The 15,021-nt window shown below is 44.4% G+C and overlaps 1 protein-coding gene across 2 annotated transcripts in view; it reads right to left on the bottom strand.

The window, feature by feature from the left end:
• The window catches only part of fgf11a (fibroblast growth factor 11a), a 60,520-nt gene that overhangs the window by 31,238 nt on the left and 14,261 nt on the right, over positions 1-15,021 (bottom strand). For both annotated transcript variants that reach the window (XM_037481092.2, XM_037481093.2), the window contains one exon: positions 1,690-1,800. In XM_037481092.2, coding sequence (XP_037336989.1) covers positions 1,690-1,800 — 111 coding nt within the window. The remainder of the gene's footprint in view (positions 1-1,689; positions 1,801-15,021) is intronic.

Genomic DNA, 15,021 nt, shown 5'->3' with positions numbered 1-15,021 from the left:
TTCCATTTTACTGCTGATATGGCCTATTTTTTTTGGTCTTCTCTGAAAACACTTCAGCGGGGGCGCACACCAGCAATGCCATTAATCGTATGAAATTAAATATGTCATTTTATGCCTGTTGCAAACCATGGTGCGAGGCTTGAATACCAACTTGATAAGTGGCAACTGCCCAAGACCTCGAGGGGCTCGAAACGCCCCGATTTTATTATGTGGTGCTTTATGGTAATACGATTAATCATGAATGAATATGGGAATACCATAAAAAGGCCCACTAAAGCAAGATATTAACTGACATGACATGAAGCGCTTGTTTTATTGCGTTAAATCGGTCATTTTAAATAATCATCTGGTTTTTCCACACCTCCATCTCTCTGCTTACAAGGTGCATTTTCCTTCATGCAATATCAAATTCACACCCAGCACTGTGGTCACAATGCATGTGTTGAAGGGAGGTGGAGGTGGCCACTTTAGCATCACACTTTGTTCGTCCACTTTGGACAGACGTTTTATCTTGGTTGATACAATGGTGTCAATCACTCAGCGATTGCAGTGTGAATGCATAAAAAAAGCTAGTCACTGTCCCCCTTTATAATGCAAAGAGCCCCCTGACGGAGGTTCACTATCCCGACACGCCAGCAGCGCTGCTACACGCGAGCCCCCCCCCCGCCTGTAACCCTGCGGAACATTTCAGGTGGGACATGAGAACGTTTAAAGTTCACAGGGCCGCCATGTTTGCCTCAGTGTAGGGGTGGCGTTATGTAAGAGGGGGAAGTGAAGGTCGCCGGGGGCTTAGTTCAAACCCACTGCCGTTGGAGGACTCTCACATGATGGGATAATACTTTTTCGCAAGGTATTGTCACACAGAAATATTTTCTTTTAAATCACTGTATGGAAAGTGTTTTACCTACTTTAAATCAAAATGTAAATGCACGCGCAAACACAACTGTGTCTGATTAAACATATTGATGGTAAATGTCTCCAGGTTTAATCCAAGTGCCAAGCTTTTAACACTGCTGCTGTATCTGCAACTACTACTACTCCTGCTACTACTACTACTACTACTACTACTACTGCCCAATAATATGCTGAAATATAAACTTTGCAAAGGGAACCACAGCCAAAAGAGTCAGTGAGAGGGTTTTTCCCTCCTCTCTGTAAATCCAAATTCTTGCAAACGTCATGTTTTCTATCCAAACTGGGGTTTTGACAGAAAAAGAAATGCTGTGTTGCCACATCAGGTTTGTCCTTTAATACAATATTGATCTCTTCTGGAGGGTTGAAAGGAGTTCAGGAGATTCTGACGGGTTTGCTCAGTAATTACCCAGGTGAAGACCCCTCCTAGAGTGAGGTGTGTGTTCACCAGGTTGTGTTTGTGTGTTTGTGTGACCACGGCAAGTTTTTGTATTAATGGGCAGAGCTTTATGTCTTGATTCAGATCCTCAGAGGATTCTCTAATTCAATTAATTTAAAACACTGCAGTCACAAGCTGAAGGCATAAAGTTACCACAAAACAGTACATTATGAACATGAGATAATAGGGATAGAGAAAATTGAAACCATTACACGATTTAGGTAGTGTGCAGTCATTCTACAACAAGGAAACATGGTATCGTGATGCTGCTTTAAGGTGGACACATGACCGACCTGAGAAGCACAGTGCTGTACCTAAACTTCTGATTGTTCACTTACAAAAGGAGCTGCTTTCGTCCTTTGTGCCTTCCATGGTGCCATCCGGCAGCATCTGGAGGTAGAAACCGTGTCTGCAGTAAAGCCGTGTGACGATGCCCTTCAGCTGGGGCTCTGCAGAGAAAGCACAGGGTTAAACACATGTTAGCAACCTGGGATCACACACACACACACACAGGTCAATGCACCTTTATTAATGCACCCTTACCTAAGGGTATGCACATTGACTAAACAAGAGGCAGGTCTTGATATTTGCAGTGTGAAATAGTCAAACAGTGGAGTGTGTGTGCTTGAGTGTGTGTGTGTGTGTGTGTCTTGCTTTCTGCAGGATTGATGGGATCCTGCTCAAGAAACGCATCTTTCATGGGTTCAAATGAGGCAAACACAATGTTTTTGGAGTGTTTGCGTACAGTTTGTGTGTGTGTGCTTAGACTAATGCGCGTGTCTGTGGATCTACAATAGGGCGACCACCTTAAAAAGATACGAGGCCCTCAACAAAACAAGCAGACTCGAGCTTCGCATTTTGGCCTGTGAACGATAAGTGACACAAAAGGGCGGAGCTTAGCGAATACATTTAACGCAACCAAAATGTTCAAATAATGAAGTGAAGATACACTGCAAAATGGGACAACTCGCAGATCTGACGACACCGTGTCATCAACCTGCTTTATGGTCTATTTCCCTCTCGATCATTTACTAAATGGACAACATGATGTTTTGAAGAATATTTGACAAGACTACACGTTTAGGTTTATGTAATTGATGATGCTAGAAGTACGGCCCTCTTAGACCAGAGGAGTTTCCTCCCACCTGCTCGGCTACGACAGCAGTTTTTATTATTTTGATTTTAAAAAAGTGTATTGCTCGTGTGAGTTATTTTCACATGTATTTGTTTTGGTCAATGGGATCTAATCTGTAGTTGGAACGTTACTCCTATTAGCAGGTTGTGATCATTAAACACGTTTAAATCCTTTGCGGTGGCTCCCTAGAAATATGAACAAGCAACCTGTAATCTAACTCCAGCTGTGCACACACAAACCTCCATCATCGGTTTACTGCCATGCTTCCCGGTGGTTAAATCCAACTTGGATTGGCGATTCTTCCTCAAAACTACTCCTCAGGCCGCACACGTGTGACTGACCAGGGTGGGGTGGGGGGGGGGGGGGGGCTATTTCCCTCCGATGTGCTGAGGGAGGCTAAATAGTGGATCAGAAGGAATGTCGGAATGCTGAAGTGTTTCCACCATCAAGTTTTGATGAGATGCATCAAACATGGATGAGGACAGAGAAGTGTGGGGGCAGCTGGCAGTTGGCCTTTGGTTGACAGCAGCGATGTGAGACAGAGAGACAGGGGGGGGGGGGGGGGGGAGGGAGGGAGGGAGAGAGACTTCAACACTCATAAAAATAGATGGAAGACATTCTGATTTGTTTTGTTACTCACGTGAGCTGTAACTCTTCCAGAGCCGCACTTTGCCTTAACCAGTACCGAATTTCATTTGCAAAGTTAAAATACATTAATTTAGTATATTGAGATATTTCTGGTGCCTTGAGCAAACCCTCCCTGTGTGGTAAATGTATCCAGAGGACGTTTCACCCCTGTTCCACACTTGAGTTTACCTCGTCGTCCTACACAACTGGAGCGCTCCTTTAAATGAAAATGTATTTCACTCGTATTTGGTCTGTGGCGTATTCAGATTTTATTTTAAATTTTAATAGAAGCTGACGAGGCATCAGGTCAGGGATGTATTCTTCATACAGCTAAACAATCATTCTGCAAAACCTCCAGAAGTTGTTGAATTGAAGCTAATTAGGATCTGAGATCGACCTTGATGTCTGTGAATTAGTCGAGGGAATGCTGGTGTGTAATCCCCCCTTTTGTTCTGACACAACATGTTTGGAATCTTTTCATTAGTAGTTACAGCCTCTCAATCTGGGATGCTGAGGCCAGAACCTCCAAAGAGATGAAAGCTCCTCCACCCATCGCTGGCGGACCAGACACAGAAGGTCAAACGTTGACTGCTCTGTAATAGCCTGAGTGGTAATCCCAAATTAAGCCTCCGACCAGACACCACGTGCTGTTTAACACATCTGCCACAGAGCAGAGCAACAAACGCACAGAAACAGGCTGAGGTTGACCTTTGGCTGGATAAGAACGCTGCGATCCAAAACACGACAAGACTCTGAACGGAAACTTTAGTAATGTGGAAGTAACAAGGCCAAGCTGAGGACTTTCTGCCTCTGTGAAATTCCCAAAGGCAGTCCGCTCACTTCAGCAGCTTTGCAATACACTGATGACTTGTTATTTGCGTTTTAATTGAGCCAGCGTGGTCATTCATATTTTAGATTAATATACCTATCTAGACTTATTGCATTGTTCCGGTCATTTGAAACGCTCTCTTTTCGGACACAAATGCAGTCGGACCCCTGGGCGAACAGACGGGCGGCTTCACTAGCGCATGCCTGGCGAATTGTGGCCATTGTAGTTGGTTATAACGATCAGGGTACAACAATCGTTGAAAGAACTAAATACTGTGGACTATATGGCTGCAGCGCTGGTCATTATTGGGAGTGGGGGAGAGCGGGAGAGTCCTCGATATGCTGCGCTCAGCTTCCCCCTCGATTAGCGGAACAAGTTCCTTCAGTGTTTATAGCGTCCGCAGCATTAAAGCTTGAAAACTTAATTGGAGGGAATCGGCATCTTGGTGCGTCAATGCACCTACAATTGATCACAGCTCACACAGAGCTGCTGGTCCGGAGGCAACAATGCCTAGAAAATGAGATCATTTAAGAGTTACCACCTCCACTGGACTCCAACCGGGGACGTCGGGCAGAGGAGCAGCTGAGATGTTGTGACTCAAGCACACATGGAGTGTGGAATTCAGACATAGAATCAGTTTTTTCCAGTTGCAATAAAGATGATGCAACAGCGAGCCGCTTCTTCAGTGGAAGAGGGTTTGTTTCCCTTTGGACTTCCTAAAAATCAACAAGCTTTTTCATCCCCTTCACATGTTCCAACATGAAGGAACTGTTTGTCCTCCACATCTAGCAGGCTGGTGGTGTTTTTCTAGTCTGTGCCTTCACCGTTGCCACCGTAACACAAGGGCACACTTTTGCACGCCCAAAAAAGAGCAACTTTGAGCTTATCTGGTCCTGGCTCAGCCAGTTGGACAAATGGCATTACAGTATAATTCTCTCTAATCAAATATAGCACTGTGAGCAGATTCCTAGTTGGTTTCTGCAACTTAACATGCTATGGTTCTGCACACCGCTCCCAGAAACACTCCTCAGCTTTCCCCAGAGTTAATAAGCTTGTTACTCCCCACTGACTCCAATGTCGTCTTTCTCACCACCAGATTCTACTACTGCTAGTATTCCATCTTGCAGCATTTATTGCAGCATCCAAACGCTTGACGGCAGCCACAAAAGCAATAACATGTCCTCTTTTGAAATGAGCACAAGTGAAGTACGCTATGTAGATCCTTTTCATATCACAGTCGAGCTTTTTTTTAAATTATTTTTTATTCACGCGCCTCTCTAAAGCTAAAAGAAGGCAACGTATGCAACTTTCATATTTTACCATTCATATTAAGTGCACCGCTAAATTGCATGAAATTAGGGGCTTACCGTGGTCGCAGTTGACAGTGAATAATGGGTATGAAGGCGGGAAGAGCCTACAAGGTAATGGCTATATTTACAAGGCCCATCAATCATCTGCAAACCGCCAGTAGCCCCATCCCTCATAGGAGGGAAAGAGAGAAAGGGGCGGGACGCCTCCAAAACAAACTGCTTCTTCCTTCTCAATATGAATTACGCAAAATGACATAAGTTTGAAGGTTGTGACTGACTGAGAAGAAGTAGCCGAAGAACAACAGGTAGTTTTCGACGCTTTGTTGAGAATAACAAAAAAAGGGTTAAGTAAAGAAAGATCAAAATCTAATTATGACATGTTGAAGCCTGTATTCTGTAAAAGAGTTAAATGGTGCCTCACAAATAGAGTATAAACAGTAGAGACGAGAAGCGAAAAGTAAAAGGTGTGATAAACATTAAATACACACCCATTAGTGTTGTCCACACCAGCCCTTAACTTAAGACACTGCAAACAACCACAGATGTGTTCTGCTGAAGTCCCCAGGTAACACGGTTAGTAGACACTGGCTCACTGCGCTACACATGGAGCGGATTTATCTTCATTCATGTCAACCTCGGGGCTCTGGCTGCAACAATATTGCATCTATGTTCATGGGTAACGATTAACATATTGTAAAACTAGTGGCTGTGATTAATATTGTCTGCTTTTTAATTGTATGACAAAGTGGGAAACTGAATCCATGGTGTGAATATGAAGGTACATACTGTATATCATATAATGTATGTTTAATGTCCCAGATACGTCACGTAGTCCTAGATTCAGCCATAGTGGTGAAAATGTATCTATCTCTGTCAAAGGTCACCTTTGAGTCCTGTGGAAACCGTAGAAAAAAAGAGATTTCGAAATAGAGAATATCTAAATACGGCTGCAAAATAATTAGATTATATAACAATGCCATAACAAACTGACGGAACAATACTGATTTTGCCATTGGTGTGAAATATTTCCCTTTTTTATATACACCAGTATATACACAAGTTTGTAATGTATGTCCGATCAGGAAAAAAAAGAAAAAGCATTTAAGTGACAGCACGCACACATGAATAGGTCAGAGAGAGGGAGACGTTGGTTTAATTAGAAAAGCAACGAGTGAACTTTTCCATCTGTGCGCTAAAGCTTAATGATTTAAAGCTTAAATTAATGGCCTTATAATTAAGTCAGAGAGAGACCGAAACAAAAGCAGCTGTCTCAGAAGTGAGAGAGCGTATATATGGAGAGGAAGATAAGGGAAAGGGGATAAAGAAGCATATTGAAAATGGGATGAGAAGAAGAAAGAGCGAGTCAAAGAGGGAGAGCATGAATCAAGACAGGCAGAAGGCAGTTTGAAAAACACTGAAAGAAAGATACCCATGTGGGGCTGTGTTTGTACAGGCAAAGAGACACTGATGTGGGGACCAGCAGAGAGCTAAGAAGCTCAAAGAGAAGCTGGGCTTCCCGGTGAAAGAGACCTAACCCGGATCACAGGGGAGGAAAGAACACACGCGGCTTCAGATCAGAAACTGAACGAGGACGACAGAGAACTACAGCAGAGTTTTTGCATCAAAAGTGAAAGCTCAACTTGAATGTCATGCTCCGGGCCGTGTACCACACCCGGACCCGTCCAAAGGCCTTTGTGATGGGCCACCTCCCCGGTTGCGGCACTGGAACTACTCGGTCGAGGTTAGGGAGCTTTCGTGATTCAAGACACGCCGTCGCAATGTGTCGCCAGTTTCTTAGACTTTGTGGCATTGTTTTGTCCCTTTACCTTTTTAGTGGATGGATGGTATATCCTAAAAAGGAGGTGGAATAGGATATGGGAAAAGAGATGGGAGTAAGGATGGAGATGCGGAAGAGGAATGAGGAAAGAGGTTTCTTACGCTACAAACAAGGAGCAAGGAGACAGGAAAGGAATAGAAGGATGGAAAGAAAAAGGATGAATCGAGGAAGAGGGCACACAAGAGTATTGCTTAAAGACAAGGAAAAGGAAAAGCAAGGAGGAAAGGAAAAGAAGAAGAAGTTAAGTATGTGAAAAGGTTTGCAGGGGGAGAGATCAACCTCCAATGGCCCTGGTGTTGTAACATTCAAAAGAGTCAATGGCCAGGAACCAAACTTTCCACCCATACACTTCCTCTCTCTCCAACATCAACCCCTTTCTCTTGCCCCCTCCCCAGTCTGAGTTTATATCTCCCCACTTACTTTTCTTTTAACGACCCCCTGCATCTTTAGCTTTATAACGCCATGCTATATTTCTCCTGGTAAGTGTTGACCTACACAGAGATAAATAGGCATATTCCCGCAAGAGCCATTAGAAGCAAATACAAGCAAACGTCCTGTCTGTAGACGCTCTCTAGACGATACTTCAAGCATATTATGCCATAAACCATAGCAACACACAAGTGGAGGAAATAAATATCAGACATAAAAATATGACAGAATTCCCCCCAAAAGACACAAATTGCCCAAATTCGGAAAGGGTACGACACTTTTACTAATTCAGAGTTCCTGGTGTCGTTCTCTTTTAATTGTCTCCCATGGGACTGCTGACTAAATTCTGGCGAAAGTGTGTGTGTGTGTGTGTGTGTGTGTGTGTGTGCGTGTCAACGGACATGCATGTGTTCTCTATGCATTCATGCTTGTGTGTGTTCTTGGCTGAGACTCTGACAGGGATGGATGAGGCGGAGTAGACTCTGCAAGGCGCTTTTGGGCTGTTGCGTCAGTGACCTCTGACCTCGCAGTGGCCGGTCGCGGCCGACACACAGACCCCCACCGTGCATTAGTTAATGGCCAATCGCTGCCTCGCTGCAACACACACACACACACACAGGTAAGTTTCTATGGCGTACAGTATGTGCGTGTGTATTTGTGCTTTGAGCAAGTTAAACAACCCAGAAGGACTCTTTGCTCAATTCTTCCCTTGGATCGCATCCAGAGTCGCTGATAGAAGAGGACGAATCAATTTGCTTTCACATTATCAGAAACACCTCACAGCTCTACGTGTGCTGCTTTTAAACGCCTGGATGTCATTGCAGAGTGAGTTGTGATGTCTTGGTTTGAGGCTCTGACTGGACAGTATTTCAGGCTGATCAAAATCAGGTATCATGTCAAGTTTTATTGTTAACAACGACGATGGAGCAATTTATTCTTCGTCACACCACAGGTGTTGTGATGCGTTTTCTTTGCTTATTTCCAACTCTTTTTTTTCAGAATATAAGCGAAAGTAGATTTTTTGTCATTGATTTTGTACGTCCTTCCTCCTCTCTTCATCTCTTTCCCTTGGCACAGCACCCCTTTCCCTCTCAGCAGTGGAACATGGAGCACAATGCTTATCAGGCTCTCGCTTTACGTACGTCTCGCTCCCATTCGCTCACACACACACACACACACACACACACACACACACACACACACACACACACACAGGAAACCTTGTCTAAGGAGCGCCAGGAGTCGTAAAAAGAAACAAACTTTGCCTCTGGTTGTTCCCTTTTTGAAGTTTGTGTCAGCATCCGCTCACATGACGGGAAATCAATGACCACCATAGCTGAATTTCATTTTTCCTTCAGGTTATATCCTTCATGTAAATTTTAGATTGATATTTCTATCTGCAAGTTGAAAATAATAGTGTTGTCTAGGTGATTACATTTCTCATTCGTAATTAAATGAATGTAAACTACAGTACTTCTCAGTCAGTTATTGTGTCCCGCATTTGCTTTCATGTTCTCGAATATTATAAAACTCAAAAACACTCAAAAATCACAGAAAGAAGACGCTCCTTATGTCTTCTTTCAGTATCAAAGTAATCCTGGGACAGTTGTCAGTCAATCAATGGGTACCATAAAATGTAAAATAACCTATAGTCCCTATGTTTGAATAACCCAGCTGTAGCTCAGTATTCTTTTAACGGTGCAATGCAACTGCTTAAATCAAAACATTTTGAGGCAACGTTTTACTTCCAAGGGTGGACAGGCTTTTCAAGAAGGAGGAAGAGGCAAAGGATAATATCCCACTGAAGCTCTCTTGACACTGATATAAACTAGCTGCTGGTCAGCTTCAGTTTGACACCTCCCTGGAGTTGAAGCCAGACTGCAGTCAATGGAAACCCAATTCCAAAAGAGAGTGGAGGCCAAACACGATTGGCTCTAAGTGACTCACTGTAAGCCGGCCATGCAGCCAACGCTTTCCACTTCTTAGAAGCGTTGTCCACGGAGTGAAACACAGGACTCACGAAGGACATGGGACGAACAGTAGAGAAAGAGAGTGTGTGTGTGTGTGTGTGTGTGCGTTTGTTTTGTCCTGTAGCGGTTGTGTTCCTTCTGTGAGACGCTACTAATTAGGCTCTCAGCGACAGACAGACAGCAAACAGACGATGGCCTGCTGCATCACTCCGAGGTTGGGGGGGGAGCATCGTCAGACAGGAAACACCGCGGGCAAACCACGAAGCGCCACGGGGACCGGCGTGCTCTGCATCACCCGGAGACCGCTGCGAGGACGTAGCAGTTCCCTTGTTCGCTCTCTATCTCTCTGGCTGTGTAATCATATCCTTTACACCATAGGCTCCCAATCTAATCTCACGCATCGGTACGCTTTAATTAAACTGATTTACAGAGACTCTCTCTCCCTCTTGCAGCCTGTCCCCCGATTTATTCATGCCCCCGTACCAAAACACATGCGCACACACACACACACACACACACACACACACACACACACTCACGGCGTATATCCTCATCCCACTACGCCCTCGTCGGCATCCACCCGAAATGGAAACATGCAACGCTGGTCTGGTTGGAGCAGCTGTTCCCCCTTCCAGTACAATCTCCCGGTGTGACTGGTGACACCGGGCCGCGGCGACCCGACGACTAAACAGTCGGCCCCCAAAACGTCCTCGGAGTCATGTGGCCACCGGGCCGCCGTGGAGGGAGCGCGTTTGTCAGCTGAAACTGAACCCGAGAGAGATGGGGGCTGATCCTTCTGTTTTCGTTGTCTCATCTCCGCCAGGATCTCATCACATAAAACAAGAAGAGGAAGAGCACACGGCAGGGTTTGTACGGTTAGCTCCTGGGCCTCGGGGTCAAATTTGCTGCACAGAGATAATAGAAGAAAAAAAAAAGAAATAAAGCCACGGTAACACTCGCTTTCCTGCTCTTCCGCTCTTTATAATTTCTTCTTTGTTCACCTGCTTATCTACCTCCTTCCTCTCTCTCTCTCTCTCGCCTTGGTTCTGAGGGATTCAATTTCCCCGCCAGCTAGTACCTGCTCTGTAATTATACAAGCTGCTTTATTGAACTGGACGGGGATAATTCCCTTTTTGCGCACAGAGACCCACACCCCCCCCCCACCCCCCCCCCCCACCACCATTAAAACCCATCCGGGCAACCCCATTATCTGCAGCCGGCCCGGTGGTCTCCTCCTGCATCTGCTCCTCCTTTTTTTGTCTCCTCCCCGTTGTTCCCTTCAGTGCTTGTCTTCTTGCCTTCCCGTCGGCGGGGTCGGGCTTCTCCGGCTCGGCGTTAGTGAGTCTTTATTGTCGTCGTGTATCTCCATTACGCCGCAGCACAGCCGAGCGCCCCCCCCCCCCTCCGGTCCCTCTCTCAGGGATAGAAGTTGGCCCGCAGCCCTACAATTGGGTTTAAGGAAGGAGGATGAAAAGTAACAGAGTATGTTGTGAAAGTGAAAGACCCGAGTATTATGTGTGAGAGATTTAGGGAGATGTTCGGGTGCAATATGAGACTTACTGGAGCCCTGCAATGCTTCGCTGCTTGTACACACTGTGCTGGAAAGAACAGTTCTCCTTTGATTCGTGACAATCCCACACACAAAAGAATACAAACCAAGCACACTTCATTGCAGGTGAGGGGTTGAGCATGTAGCTGATGTGAAGCCATGATGACTTTCTTCAGGACGATCATCACCGCCATGCAACGGGGGACTAATGCTTCCCTCAACAACAGGTCCTGGGAGATGTTACAGCGTACATAAAAGATGGCTTCTAGCGGGGAGAGGAGAGGAGGACTGAGTGGCGGGTTTGTACTAAAGTGATCGGCTTTCCCGCGTTGGTTAGCTTTGTCTTTTCTTTTTCACAGGGAAGGTGTGGTGGCGGTAGAGGATGGGAATCCTCAGCGCTCTTGTGTATATCTAATTGCTGGCGGTTGGGGAGTAGGGTCTTAGAAATCACAGCTGAGTCAAAGCACCTTCAGGCTGCAGGAGGATTCAGAGCCGAGAGGCTAAGAAATGTGGACGTATAATGGATAGGTGCCGAGGAAAAGATTAAATAAGCAGGTTTGTTGCAAAGTTATTCCCCCCCCCCCCCCCCCAAAAAAAAGCATCCCAGTGGCGAGGTTTCCTGTAATGTGTGCCTTTTGCTTTGGTGCATCACATACTCAAAAAACAAAAACAGCATACACTGCTACACAAATACAGTCTAATAATAGGAAGCATTTAGGTTTAAGTATAACTTAATGTATAGATTCTATACATATCTGATATCTGGCACTGGGCAGGAGGACCGGAAGCTCTGTATAAAAAGTACTTCTGCTTGTGGACTGATTACAATACCACAGCAGAAAACCTGTCTGGATGGATCAATTCAGGCGATCATTGTGTGAGCCATCGTCAGTGGAGAACCTCCAGGCTGTACATAATGTTGTCATCACAGATTAGGGGGTGGGCGCTGTAGCTTCAGGCCTCCAGAGAAACGTTCCTCGAGTGTCAAAGGCTATGAGTTAAACCCCAGAGTATTCTTAAATCGAATGTCAATCCTTTATTAAAAAGGACTCAACCAAATAAAGCTGAATGTCACGGTGAAAATCAATTTTCACAGCAGGCTTTTTAGTCCAACGTGTCCGCTTCGACCTCCCAGGCCTTTTAGTTCACAAAAGCCAGAAGTAACTTTCATTTAAAAAAACTTTTATTTTTTTTTGACGGCATCGAGGAGCAAAGGAGGGATAAATCTCCCTCCTTTGCCTTTTGAAGACATTCACAGCAGTAAACTCTCCTCTTCTGTACTGCCCAGTCAGTGTTTCCCCGGGTGACTCACCGCACGCAGCCCCCCCCCCCCACACACACACACACACACAGTCCCACCGCTTCACTTATGGCACTTGACACGTGCTCAAATGTAAACCGCGATCCACACAGGCTTCGACTTTCTATGTCACAGCCTTCTCTGACATAAGCACTTCTCAGCTCCCTGACTGACGTTAATCTAACATTTATACTTCCCCTGAAAGCTTCTCATAACACAACACCAGCCTCGGGGGTGTGTGGGTGTAAGCTGGTTAATATTTGAATCGGTTTCTAACACGGAGTGTTCTCTTTACCATGACATGAAGTAGGTGGACGAGTACGCTGTATGTAGAAGTTACACCCAGAAGGAAGGGGGCTTCATTTATGGGACACCGCTTATTAGGCTCCAGTTATTATTGCAATTTGAACATTTTTAATCAGAGGTCAAATTTAATGTAGAAGTTTATTAGTTGTACGGGGTTAAGAGTGTTTTATTAGTGACAAATTGAACATTTTACCTTGCCTTTGTGGCTCGATCTACAGATCTTTTTCGACATATTTAATAGAGTAGTATTTAAAAATCCCGATAATACTTTCAAGTATGTTCTACTTGTACAGTGCATATACAAAGTACATTTTAAAGTTTCTTTAAAGTTGTTTTTAAAATCAATGTAATGCAAGGGCCTAAATATTGATTAGCTCAGCCTTGCTTTGGGAAAACCTGGCTGTCCCTTCACTGTTTTTTATGTTATAAAAAAATGTATTAGATCAACTCTCAGTGATCTTTTTGGCCTTGTTGTTGTCTCCAGGGTATTTATTCTTTGGTAATCCATAGTTACCTGAAATGAAATGATAAAGCATTTTTCAATATTTTATGGTGTTTAATATCTTAATATCAGGCCCGCTCTTACACACAAACACTCCTTCAATTTTTAGGTTGCTTCTTGGGTAAAAACTAATAAAAAACAAATGAATAAATACATTGTGCTTAATGGCTGATAGGATAAGCTAAACAAAACCTAACAGACCCTGATATTAATCTTGGTGGTCATTATTTATATATATATATATTCTTGTAGACCCAGTATTAAAAGAAAAATCATCTTCAAAAATAAAAAAGTATAAGTTTAAGTCAACGCCTATGATCTCAAACCCATTATTATGTTTATTTTAGGTCTAAAATTTATAATGATCTAGCTTTGGTTTGAGGGTTATTTTAAACAGAAACCCTGACTAATGTTGGCATGGAGCATCCCCCGAGTGTCCACTTCACCAAGGTCTTGCTCCTAGGACATTGACTGGGGTCAAAGAGATTCACTGAAAAACACTGAAGCTACAGTTCAATACAGATAAACAGGCCTTTATATTGCTATTTATTGATCATTTGACTATATGTCGAGCTATATAATGCATGAGTGAGTATGCAGAGGTGTGTATGTGTGTGTGTGTGTGCGCATTGACTAACGCAGATACCGTCATTGAGGGTACAAGGGCATCGCTAAAAGCCCTCTTTATGCAAATGAAGCGCAGATTGCAGTGAGTGTGTCACAGACAGGACATATCTCATAATGATAACTTATCGCAGCCAGCAGATACGCCTGATATGGACTATGAGGGACACACACACACAGGGAGTGTGTCCTCCCATGTCTGCTTCACACGCACACACAAACACACACAATTACACATGATCTCTCCCCATCCCCCCCACTCTCGCTTACTCATTAACAAATTTATTAATGGCCTCTTAATTATGTCTGCTTATCTTCTTCTGAAGCACCGGCACTGCCCGCGGACTCCAATTTCACACAAAGTAGTTACATATTTACATAAGACCCTTCTCACGCACTCTCTACACATAACTTAAGTGTGTGTGTGTGTCTCCCACCCAGCACTGAAATCTTCAAAACACACACAAACATGCGCGCACAGTGTTCTTCAGACTGAGGTGATCTGATGAAGAACCCTGTGAGAGTTATGAATTGACTTCTTTCTCTCATCCCTCTTTCCCTCCCTTGATATGATTGAGCGCGGCTGGTAGCGCCGTCTTTCCCGGGCCTCTCGTCCCTCCCTCCATCGCTCTTTAGCTTGTCCTGGGAAAGTTTTTTTTTTTTTTTTTTTTTTCAATTATCCTCCTCCAACACTCTCTTCCTTTCCTTCTTCCTGTATCAGTCCATCTCTTTCTCCGCTGCTTCTGACCCTCTCAGCTTTCTCTGTGCTTCCACCTGCCCCCACCCCCCTCTCCTCGTTATCCTTCTATCGCCAATTTAGAGCTGCCTTTAGTTCTTGCCTCCTCTTTCCTATCTGTCCATCTCTCGCTGGCTTTCCAAGATATATATCGGTGCGCTCCCTCCTTCCTTACCTCTTTACCTCCCTTTATTCTCTATCCACCTGACTCATCAGCTCCTGCAGAGCTCCACCAGCCCTGATAGCCTATTCCTTTCTCCATCCAATTGTATGAGGTAGTAAAGCATTTCCTTTCTCTTTTTTTCCTTTCCCATGAACATCTGTCTAACACTGTTATGTAAAATTCGGTATTAAAAGGTGCACTTTTATAAACTCTACAGAAGGTATAATATTTTCTTCACTGTACACTCACGCAGGTAATATTCAGGCATTGCAAACAATATACACACTACGATCGGAGCAGCCTTTCAGCAACAATATGACCCACGATGCCACGCTGCCATCTCTCATGACATA

The sequence above is a fragment of the Pungitius pungitius genome, chromosome 1 (genome assembly GCF_949316345.1).
Source record: "Pungitius pungitius chromosome 1, fPunPun2.1, whole genome shotgun sequence".
Taxonomy (NCBI): Eukaryota; Metazoa; Chordata; class Actinopteri; order Perciformes; family Gasterosteidae; genus Pungitius; species Pungitius pungitius.
Note: the sequence above shows the minus strand (reverse complement) of the source record. Positions and strands in the feature narration are given on the sequence as shown.